General features: G+C 34.5%; 1 protein-coding gene across 2 annotated transcripts in view; it reads left to right on the top strand.

Moving 5' to 3' along the window:
- The window catches only part of LOC124365049 (dynein axonemal heavy chain 10), a 212,494-nt gene that overhangs the window by 116,904 nt on the left and 82,867 nt on the right, over positions 1-12,723 (top strand). For both annotated transcript variants that reach the window (XM_046820968.1, XM_046820958.1), the window contains exons 39-42: positions 3,640-3,812; positions 8,503-8,668; positions 9,078-9,236; positions 11,677-11,931. In XM_046820968.1, the coding sequence (XP_046676924.1) occupies positions 3,640-3,812; positions 8,503-8,668; positions 9,078-9,236; positions 11,677-11,931 (753 nt within the window). The remainder of the gene's footprint in view (positions 1-3,639; positions 3,813-8,502; positions 8,669-9,077; positions 9,237-11,676; positions 11,932-12,723) is intronic.

The raw sequence follows: 12,723 nt of genomic DNA, 5'->3' as shown, positions 1-12,723 counted from the left end.
AATTTTATCTCGTTTCTGTCTAAAATTTCACTTAGTTTCCTAAATGCATAAATATGCTTTCTAATTTTGTTAAGGACATAATCAACGTGCTCAGACCATTTTAATCGAGAATCAAAAACAACTCCCAGGAATTTGTAGCGTTTTACGAGCTGTATTTCTTTGCACTCACATGTTGAATTCGAGTAACTACCGCACTGATGAATTATTAGGTCTGTCAAATTATATTCTGTACTAGAATGCAGAGAAATAGGCATAAATTTTGTTTTGGAAATATTCAATGAAAGAATGTTTTGGTCAAACCATTTGTTTAACGTCTTTAAGTCACTCATTGCATTTAATTTAACATCTCGCCAGTTTTTACCGGAAATGAAAATAAACTGTTGTCGGCAAACAAATAAAGCTTCCCAAATAAATTAATCCTGGAAATATTATTGATATAAATCAAAAATAAAACTGGTACTAACATACTGCCCTGGATTACCCCGTAATCGACAGTTTGTTCGTCCCTATTATGCCCACAGATTGAAACCACTTGACGCCTCTTTTAAATAACTACTAAACCAAGCCAAAGCAGTGCTGCGGACGCCTATAGCTATTATGGGAATTATTTTTGCCAATTTAAATTTATCAGGGAAAATTCCTGTTGAAATACTGGTATTAATTAAATATGTCAAAGGTTTTAGGATAAAGTGAATATTATTTTAAGAAGGTTAACCGATACCCCATCCATTCCCAGGGCAGACCCTTTCCTAAGTGCAGTCACCTGTCGTAGTACATCTTGTTCCGAAACAGTACACAGTGTGAAGTGCATGCCCAGTGTGTAGTCAGAGTCCCTCACTACTAGCTCCCCTCCTGTGTCTACCTCTGTTGCCAGGTTACTTCCAACAGCGGAAAAAAATGTATTAAAATCATTGGAAACTTTTTTTAAGAGCATTGGATTCTGATGGCTCCTGGAAGATGCTTTGTAATGGGAAACAAGTCCTTGGTGTTGACTCTTCCAGGTAACTCATTTATAATACTCCAAAATAATTTTGGATCCCATTTTGTCTCATTTAATTTTGTTCTATAATATTTTCGCTTTGCAAATTTTACAGAGTTGGTTAAGTGTTGTCTAAGATCAATGTATTGTTTTTTTCAATTCACGGTTAAATGGTTGCCTTTTCAAAATTTTACTCCTTTTATCCCGTTTACATATCAGGTTTATTAAATCAGTAGAAATCCAGGGCTTAAGCTTTTTCTTTCGGGTTGTCACGCTTTTTATTTCTTTTTTTGCTTGTGAAATTGAATTATTTATAATAGCATAAAAATTAGTAGAGCACTCATTGACATCAAGACTGTCCAGGACGGATTCCTAGTGTGAGTTGGAGAGAATGTTAGTGAGCAATGTTTGGTCAATGTATGTGTATAGATATTATTGTATATGGTATGGGTATAGATATTATTATTGAAAATTAAAAACTAAAATCAACATTAGTAATACTTACATAATGACAGTTTTCAACCACATGTAAAGATGATACATTATACATTAAAGTGCATGTTCTTGCTTCGCAATCCATGTTCGCTGCATCACACTATTTCCTTGGTCCAGTCTAGGAGTTATATCAGTATTTATATACGTAAGCAGTACTGTATACCTCATCAGTCAGAAATGGGTGTGATGTTCCCTTGACTATATTGCTTTGTAATTCAACTTGCCATAGTTATGGACTCACTGTACTCGCTAGTTTACTCAAATTGTAGACACGGAGCATGGTTTGTTGAACCAAGCTAATGCCCAGTCTCTCCATTTTTTTTCCTTCAGCTATTATAAATATGCTGTCCCACAGCAAATAAGGAAACCAAATTCAATACCTAACATGCATACATTAACAATAGTTCATAAGGTAAAATCTAGAATAAATACAGTAGAGTCCCGTTAATCCGACCTAATTGGGACCGAGCCCTATTCGGATTATGTGATTGTTCGGATTAGCCAGAATTACAGAAAAATACGGTTTTAAACTTGAGAATGGGTCTATTTTGTTATAGAATTATCAACATTTTTTATTAAAATATGTTTTCTGACTGTTGCATTGTATTTCTTGACAAATAAACGTGTTCGCGAATACTAAGTACATTTACCGTATTTAGTGTGAGAGTTCTATTGTTAAGCAATGTGAGCGTACTGGATATTGTACGGGTCCACGCGCTACGGGACGACGAGAACCTGGGTGATAAAGGAGAGTTGGTGCCACACGCAGACGGTGCAGCAGCGCTTAACCTTGCACTACGATACTTAGAGCAACAGGCTGGCTACTGCTACACCTGCCGATATCATGTTTATGACACGATGGTGAAACTGCGCGTCATCCAATAGACTCTCTTCAATGCGACAGAAGACAATAACTGAATTTATGTCTTTTAACAATTAATATTGTACTCAATAATAATATCAGTACTGTACATCCAATTTTTGTTTGATTTCACTTCTTAATACAGTAATTTAACTCATACTTAACCTATAAGTTTCAATTTGGTACTGTATTTAACTTCATTATTTATGTACTGTACCGTACACAATTTGTCTTAATAAAATACTGTATGTCTATTTAATTAAAGTTTTCTTTGCTTATGTACGAAATGATGCCCCCATTTTCATTTTTTAAGTAATTAGTTCCTATAACTGTTCATTATCGTTATAAATATAAATATAAATATAAATAATTCCTCCTGGACCTGTTCGGATTAACCGACGTTCGGATTACACGTGTTCGGATTAGCGGGACTCCACTGTAGGTTGATTTGCCTTGTTGCCACAATGTTGAAATAAGAAGTGTTGTTACTTTTGTTATGTTTTCACTGTTATGTTTTTACATATAAATGTAAAAAATGGAAAAAAGTGGTACATTAATCAAACATATGGTCTTGCTGTCATGATACATGTTTACACAGAACCGTTGATTACGTTCAACAGGCTCTTTTCAATTAATATTTCACAACTTTAGAGACCCAGATGGGATTTTAACTGCTTTAGGGACCAGTGGGGCATAGTCCGGAAGAATGTAGGAATAAAAATAGAACTTTATTCGTACCACGGACCCTAAGAATGTCTATGTAAAAGTTCAGTGCAATTGGTTGAGTAGTTGATGCATGAAAGCAAAACAAAGGTACTTTCACATTTATAGTATTATTAGGGTATACAAATTATTATTATGTAAAAGATCTTTTTGGTTCATAATTGCAATTTTGTTACAAAAAATTTGACAAATATTAGCATTCATGACAATTTTGACCACTGATATCACTATGTATTTGACATATTATAGATCTCATTAGAATTTTTCAAAAATATATATCTGAATACACTCACCGTTGTCTTATCTTCACTTATAACTTAGCTATACTTGTGGCAATCTTGATTTTAGTCCCATAAGATCAATCCTATATCTTAGACAAAACATTTTACTCATATATTGTTGGTCTTAGAGTTTTTTCAAGTTATCTCAATCTCAGAAGTATAATTTATATGGTTCCAATCTTATAAACATCTTAGCTTTTCTAAAATTACTGCTGGTTATTCATTTTCAAGCAATAAATTCATTTTAAAACTGTTAACAAATTTGATTTAACCTAAGGAATTAACATTTTTTGTGGCAGGTGCTGGCTAAGAAGATGACAGTACTGTACAAGCTAGCAAGTGAGCAACTCTCCAAGCAAAATCATTATGACTTTGGGCTGCGAGCTCTCAAGTCTGTTCTGGTGATGGCTGGGGAGCTGAAGCGTGGCTCTCCAGACCTGCCTGAGAATGTGGTGCTCATGAGAGCTCTCAGGTCAGTTAAACTACATCTTTAGTAAGTTATCTATTAGTCGAAAAATAGTATTTATGCCTTAGTTAAGTAGGAGAAATTAACTGACGATTCTTCTTGTTATCAATTTACATATTTACTATTACTATATATATATATATATATATACATATATAGTAAATATGTAATATATATATATGTATATATATATATATATATATATATATTTATATACTATTTATATATATATATAATATAATATTACTATTACTATACAAGGTCTGCCCAAAAAGTATCCGACCGCCGACCAGTAGGCGGCCCCAGAGTAACCGATCGGCTCGAACTGGTTATTGGAGGGAAGGGGCGAGCCTACTCCTTCCCATATTAGGCATTGAATACGATCCGGTCACTCAGTGAGTCACAGCGCTCTGTTCCGTACAGTACTGCCGTGTGTGTGCGTCACATTTCAATATGACTGAACGTGTTGAGCAGCGCATTTGCATTAAATTTTGCCAAAAACTTGGCCATTCAGCATTAGAGACGATTACTATGATACGGAAAGTTTATGGTGATGTGTCTATGGGCGATACACAAATAAAAGAGTGGTTTAGGCGATTTAATAATGGCCGCATATCAGTGGAGAGTGATGACCGATCTGGCAGGCCTTCAACGGCCAGAAATGCTGAAAATGTTGAACGTGTTCGTGCAGCAATTAATGAAAACCGTCGATTGACTGTCCGAGAGCTGGAAGAAGATTTAGGAATACCAAAATTGTCAGTTTGTAACATTTTACACGAAGATTTAAAAATGAACTGTGTTTCGGCAAAATTTGTTTCTCAGCTGCTGACAGAAGACCAAAAGAACTGTCAACTTGAAATCGCACAGGACAATTTGGATTTGATAAAAAGTGACTCAGGGCTATTTAAAAAAGTTATTACTGGTGATGAGTCATGGGTTTATGGCTACGACCCTGAAACAAAGGCTCAATCTTCACAGTGGAAAACTTGCGAAGAGCAACGGCCGAATAAAGCAAGACAAAGTCGAAGCAATGTCAAGACAATGCTGACAGTTTTTTTTGACCAGGACGGCGTTGTTCATCACGAATATACTCCAAGAGGCCAGACAGTGAATAAGGAGTATTATCTTAAGGTCCTAAGGCGGCTACGAGATGCAGTGCAAAGGAAATAACCTGAACTGAGGACAAACTGTGACTGGATCCTGCACCACAACAACGTGCCAGCTCATTCCTCAAATCTTATTCAGCGGTTTTTGGTCAAACACAACATCAACCAACTACAACAGCCTCCCTACAGTCCTGACATAGCTCCTTGTGAATTCTGGCTATTTCTGAAATTAAAAATTCCTTTGAAAGGAAAAATATTTGACGATGTTGAACAAATAAAACAAAATGCAACGAAGGACCTGTTAGCCATTCCGCAAAATGAATTTAAAGAGTGTTTCCGGAAGTAGGAGGAGCATTGTTATAAGGTAGTGACTTGTGGAGGGGAGTACTTTGAAGGGGACCAGATTGCCGTTGCCGCCAAGTAACGTCAGTTCATGCCAGACGTCAAGGTCGGATACTTTTTGGATACACCTCGTATACTATGTTACTATGTTCTAGAAACTCTTTTATTATTATAATTGTTTATACATTTTAAAACAAACACTCCAATAGTATACTTTTTATTTTTGTGAGGCTTTTCGTGTTCAAGGAACACATCATCACACACACATAACTGAATAAAACTGGTTACAATAATAATTTAAACAATTTTGTACTTAAATAAAAACACATTTCATTAAAAACACTAGGGGATTTATCTCAGGCCTCACTACAATAAAAAGTATATTATTGGAGTGTTTCTTTTTAAATTTATTGTATATTGCTATTTTACCAATGCATATTGAGTGGAGGCTTTAGACAGACCTTTCGCTTTACTCCCAGGACCGAGGTTCTAATTCACCTTGATTCAAGGTGGCCCACTCTGTCCCAATTTATCACACAGCATTCTTACAAAAGTCCTACATCCTTTATGAAAGAAAGCATATTTTTAAGTATATCTCTTTAAATATTTTTAATTAAATCAATAACAAAGCATTGTATCAACATAAAATGTGAAAAGACCTTTCCTCCTTCAAACCATAGCTCCTGCAAGCAAGTTGTTTTCAAGACTCATTTACACCAAGATGTCTATAATTTATTCCACCTGATGATCCACCTTCCATGGGAGGTCAATTGAGTAATAGGGAATGAGGAAAGTTCCCATACTATGAAGAGAAAAACCAACTGCAGTTTTCAGGATAACAAACTCTAAAGTAATATTGACCACTGGCCAGATTCAATACAATCATCAAATGTTATGATGATTCTTTTCAAATTTTCTTAATTATATTGATTGTATACAATACAGAATAACAATCTGAGTAACCGATTGAAAAAACATACTAAGTAAACAAAAATCATTGTACACACAGCATCAATCCATCTGTATTTTGAAGTATGACAGTCTGATCATATAGAGTCCAGTTTAATCTTAACTTCAGTCTTTAACTTCTTCGTTACATATGGCAGTAGCCTATTTAGCTGATTATAAATATGATAGAAATAATTGATTAAACAATAATTGGAAAAAAAGTGTTTCTATATGTTCAACAACTATACCATTTATAAGTATGTGCTTTATTTTAAGTTGATCAATTGAACATCTATCAAGCAGGAATGAATAAAATAATATGAAGTAATGATTGTATGTGGTAAATATATACAATGTATGGTGTAGTTACTTTTGTACAGGTATGTTTTATGCTACGAGGTATGTGTATGTCACACTAAGTGTCCTATAACAGGCTTCACTGAGGTTGCATGCAACATTTCAAGTTTGTAGCTCATTTACAGTAATTAGGTTATATAGGTGTGGTACTATGTTACAGGTTAAACATCATATTACTGTACTCAGTTTGCTTACAAATTGATTTATTCTACAATTTTCTCGTTGCAAGCCCATGAAACCAATGTAAAAAGGTTTGCTAATACTAAGCCAATTCCCATGGAGTGACATGCACCATCATCCAGTACGATGTTGTTTATACAGAAATTAAGCTTCATGCAAAATTTCAAATCTATAGGTCAGTTTGTTCTCTAGATATCATGCGAACAGACAGACAGAAATGAAATTGTGCCCCTCAAATAATATACTTTCCTAATGCTCAGTCAATGATTAATACTGATTGGTGATACTGACAATAAAATTAATCATCTAGGGTAAGGTTTGATGGCAGCTATTCTTAAATAGTTATTAAAGATTGTTTGTTTATTCATTAACAAATATTAAAGGCATGGACAGATATTTGCAGAATTGCACTCAGTTAGTAAGTGCAATCATCACCCAGCAGGGATCACTTCTGGCTGGTTTATACCTTCCAGCTAAACCCACTACTGGGCACAGCAAAAACCGATGTGTCACTTCAATCTGGGCAACCTTATGGATGTCCAGGAGTGGCACATCACTAACCGCAAATGTTGAGATTCTGGGGTTCTTGGGCAATTCGATAGGTCTAGTCTACTGTGGGAGATCACTGTTGGAGTTGATGGGGTTTGTTCCCTAACCTCAGAGATTCTTGCTAGCCTCAACAAGGGTGTGCCACCCCCTGCCTACTTTGACTGGAGAGGTTGGTTTAGAGCTGGCTTCCTCTTCTTCCGGGGAGACATGACTTTGAAATGTAGTGCCCTAATTCTTCCTCATGGATCTCGATAGGAGGCGGGCCCTACTCCCTAACCTTATCCATCCTGAATATCCTGTCACTCTGGAAGCAGTGCAAAGGTTCTTACAGGACTAAGTGCAATTTATAAGCTTCTTGTCCTAAGAGAACAAAAAAAGTGCAATCATGTCTCTATGTCATGGGTTTGAGCATGACCAGTAGCAAAATTAGATTGTGGTTCCAAAATAGTTGTGACAACTGTTGGTATAATATAGCCAAAAAACAAAACAAAAGTGTTACTCTCAGGGGAAACAGTGTGTCCAATACTGGAGAACCTGACTTTTAAAAGCAGCGATAATTTAACAAAATCATTTAATACTGAAAAATGTTTCCCCAAAAATTATTATTGGCTTAGTATTTTTTAATGTGTTAACAATTAAGTCAGTTTCATCTTGATATAGTAGTAAAAAGAATTAGTATAGTAACAAAATCTCAAATATTTACAAATTTTAAAATCAAACCTTTTTGCCTATTCTTTGAAAATGGGTTTCTAAAGAGCCTGCTTCCAACTTTCAAATTGTTAAATTCATAAGACAAGTTTCAAATGTATGACGTACCTTACAAGATACGTCTGAAGAGAGATAAAAAGTAGAATAATATTTGTTAGTATCTCTAAAACATTTACCTATATCTGATAATCTGTACCAATGTGTTTCCTATCACACCTTTCCTCTTCCATTTATATTTTTATTCCCCATTTCTATTTTATGTTTACAATGTGTAAAAATATAGATCGCCATCTAGATTACACACTTCTTTAATAAGACTTATTGAACATCTTAGTATTTTTTTTTATTCATACCATTTTGGCACAAACTATTATACATTATTATTGTTAATAGAAAACTGTGGGTCCACATTACTGGTGGAATTTCTGTGAGAATAATATTAAAGCACATTGAAATAAAGTGAATTCTTACAATTCAACTACTTACATGTGAGTACACTTGTGTAGAGACATGAACCTACCCAAGTTTGTGTTCGATGACGTGCCATTGTTCCTGGGGCTTATCAAGGACCTGTTCCCCGGGTTGGAATGTCCTAGGGTGTGCTATCCAGACTTCAACTCAGCTGTGGAGAAAGCTCTGGTTGACGCTGGCTACATTCTTCTGCCTATTCAGGTAATATAAAGGTTTCACATACAACATACATTGTGTAGCATGACATTTGTACTTTCATGTTTGGTGTTTTGTTTAGTTTAAATTTACATACTTTTAACAGTTTTATGTTTTGTCACCTTAAGAACAGAAGAGATTTTATGTTTCCAAGAAATTATGTTTTATTCATTTTGCATACACTTTTAAGAAAGAAAACATTATTTTTCAAAATTGCTTTGTTTTTGTAACTATGCAGAAGATTTAAGATAACTTAATAGTTACATAAGTGTAATACTTATGTAACTATTAAAATGTCAATGTGCAATAAATACTTTGAATTTGAAATGGCATCACCCCTGCGGAGAGTGAACACACATCCCTCCCCTCTTAATTCCAAACAATTCTTGATTTTATCTTAATTCTGAAATCTTAGGTGGACAAGATAGTCCAAATGTACGAGACGATGATGACCCGCCATTCCACCATGATTGTGGGTCCCACAGGTGGCGGGAAGTCTGTGGTAATACGCACTCTTGCCCAGGCCCAGACTGCTCTTGGCCTACCCACTAGAATTGTCACACTCAACCCTAAAGTGAGTAACTCTTGTTAGTATTTAAGAGATTCTATCTCTCTCTCCTAGTTCTTAACAATAAAATTATGAAATTAAATACAAACAATGTATCCTCTATCATAGTTTTGCCTGTCACAATCTTAAATCTCATTAGCAATGCATTTACGATAATACAAAAATACAGAGGGTATACGTCATATGACGTTCGTACTCTTTTGGGCCACTATAAGAATATACGTCATATGACGTCCTTACTCATTATGTAGCGTTTACACGCACTCCTTAAAGGGTTAACACCTAACTTTCGGTTAAAAATACATTTTAATCTGTCCACAGATTGGAACAGGTTTTAAAACTTTATGTTATATTTAACAAAAATCAATACAGCAAAAACTAATTATAAAAATACAAATATTTATAAACAAATAAAAAAAGATTATAAACAAGTTTGGTGCCTTACTTATATGGAAAATAATTGAAAACAATAATTTTACTGAAGATTCTTGGAGCAATTAGATAATTTTTTTAAATAGCACTAAATTTTAATAAAACAGTACTTTTCCAAGTGGTTTATTTTTTGGACGAGGACTTTTGAAACTAAAGGTTCATCGTCAGACAACTCCACAAATAAATTTATTAACATTTAATAATGGTTTTACTGTTTGAATAAACATAATATGTGAATTCTTGTCAGTGTTACAGATAGAAGCAGTAAAAATGGATTATCTCGATTATTAAATCTAAATAAATAAATTACCAAACATTTGTCTTTTTGTGGCAATTTTTATGTGTTTTTCAGCTCTTGCAAAATTCGACATTAAACTTTTAAACAGTTAACAATATGGCTTAGCATCAGGGAATCGTATTTCATATCTGTCTGTCTATTTATCTATCTGTGTATCCACACTGTATTTTAAAAGAAACTGACCTACATACTTTAAATTTTGCATGAAGCTTGATTTCTATAAAGACAATGCTGAATTTGATTTAAGCCTGTTACACAACAAGAGATGAAGTGTACCCCTAGCTTGTATAACCATAGAGGAGAGTTTTATTACATTTTAAATATATTGTTAGGTCCTAATAATATATAAATCCTGCAAAATTATAATGCTGCTAAAATCATAAATGAAAATGTGGAGATAGACAGAGAACTAAAACTTTTATAGTGTATGCAGCATTAACTATCAGTAATATACAAGGGGTATTTGAAAAATAAGGTTCCCTATGCTGCCGAGACAGAATGCGATATGTTGGGAGAAATCTGGCAACACTGTCTTACCAACAGTGCCGGCCTAACTGCCTTCGAAGATGGAGCTCCCTATCGTTGTTTACGTTGTGATACGTTTTTTAAATGCAAAACAGATTTCACCTATTGAAATTCATCGTCAGTTAATCAAAGTTTATGGGGAAACATTAAGACACATTAAGAAAACTGAGACGCACATCCAGAACCGCTGGAGAGGAAGATTGTCCAGAGGTGTGAGGCTTCTGCATGACAACGCTCGACCTCATGTCTCACGTCAAACTCAAGAACTGCTGACAAATTTTGGCTGGACTATTGTGCCCCATCCCCCCTACAGCCCAGACCTAGCCCCAAGTGATTATCACTTATTCCCAAAATTAAAGGAACACTTGGGTGGCCATCGCTTCAGTACCGATGATGAAGTCAAGGAAGATGTTACTCGATTCCTCAAAGGATTGGCGGCAGAATTCTACAACATAGGGATAGGAAAGTTGGAGCATCGTCTACAAAAGTGTTTGGACAGAAACGGTGATTGTGTGGAAATATAGTGTAACTTTTAAGTTTTAAATTGATGTATAACACTAAGTAGAAATATAGAGTTGTCTATTTTTAAAAATTATGGGAACCTTATTTTTCTAATACCCCTCGTATATGTCAATTAAAATTTTGAAGTGCCATCTATAAAACTAACATCAAAATCAATAAGTATTCCAGTAGTTTCAGTGTTCATCTTCTACGTGAAATGGTGGCATAAATAAAATGTCACCGGAATATTTTGGTTGACATTTCTGACTGCCAAAACTGTTGTATCCTTTTGACCCCAATATAAAGTATTGATAGTTGCTTCTGAATGTGATAGAAGTTATTTTTTAGATAACTGTATTAAGTCTAAAAGTGTGTTTTCTAAATATTCTATTGTTTCTAAAATTATAGAGATAAAAATTAGCAACACATTGGTGGCATAGTAATAAAAAAATGATAATTAAGCTACCTATAAAACAACTTTATGCCTAACTACTCTTAAAAATATTATATTACCAACAAATTTTTACCTTGAATTTGTTATTATTAAAATTTAATAATCAAAAAGTATTATTTTATGTGATTTATTATCAAGCTCAAATCTGAGAGATACTGAAGACTATTAATGTTTCAATGTTTATCAATGACTTGGAAATAGTTTTAAACAAACATATTACACATATGGTGTTGCAGGCTTGTTCAGTGATAGAGCTGTATGGTGTACTGGATCCAGACACACGGGACTGGACGGACGGTCTGCTCTCTAACATTTTCCGGGAGTTGAATAAGCCAACAGACAAGGCCGAGCGCAGATACATCTTGTTTGATGGTGATGTTGATGCCCTCTGGATAGAGAACATGAACTCTGTCATGGACGACAACAAGCTATTAACTTTGGCCAATGGTGAGCGGATACGGCTGCTTGCCCATTGTGCTCTCCTGTTTGAGGTAACTGGAAAGTAACAAATATGAATGTTAGATTTGGTCATATTTGGAGTTTAACGCAGTTCAGTTGGTGCCATTGATGTATAGGGTATCCGCTACAACTGTGTCACCTAGTGCCTAATTGAAAAGAACCTACCTAAATTTACAGGAGTTTAAGTGAAAAAGGGCTGCTGATGAGTTACTCCGTTGTGCAACAATGACCCATTTTGTTTTAATCTGTGAAGGGTGTAATCTGACTAGCGGGGAAATGGGAAAATGAATAACAGTACATAGTTTAGTGTTTTGCCACTAGACAGTGTTGGCATACTGAGATTGGCTTACTTTGAGATTGTTATGCAACATTATAAAAAACTGATAATCCTTTTAGTGGAGTGCCTGGAGGATTGAAAATGTTATAACCTCGGATTACAATTACAGTGAATGAATTTATTTGGTCGAAGTAGTATTTTGTTTTTTTAACTATAAATTGCAATGTTGACCAAAACTTTTGTTGTGCATCTGATTTTTTCATAGGTTAAACAAATCATTATAAAAAAACTTATTTTTGACCCTATAGATTTGCTTTAAAAAATATTTTTTTATTTACATATGGAATTTCACCTAAATAGATATAGAGGAACTAAATATAATTATAACTATAACTAAAAGGTAAGTATAACTGAGTATATAAATATACCAGTGTGTATCAACCAAGGGCAATAGGGATTTTGAATAGAGAGTAAAATTTGGAAGGGAAAGCACAAAGGCAGCTTCAAGACACAATAACATTTCTCGTCTTGTAAAATTTTAAATTAC

Source organism: Homalodisca vitripennis, chromosome 1 (assembly GCF_021130785.1).
Source record: "Homalodisca vitripennis isolate AUS2020 chromosome 1, UT_GWSS_2.1, whole genome shotgun sequence".
NCBI lineage: Eukaryota > Metazoa > Arthropoda > Insecta > Hemiptera > Cicadellidae > Homalodisca > Homalodisca vitripennis.
Note: the sequence above shows the minus strand (reverse complement) of the source record. Positions and strands in the feature narration are given on the sequence as shown.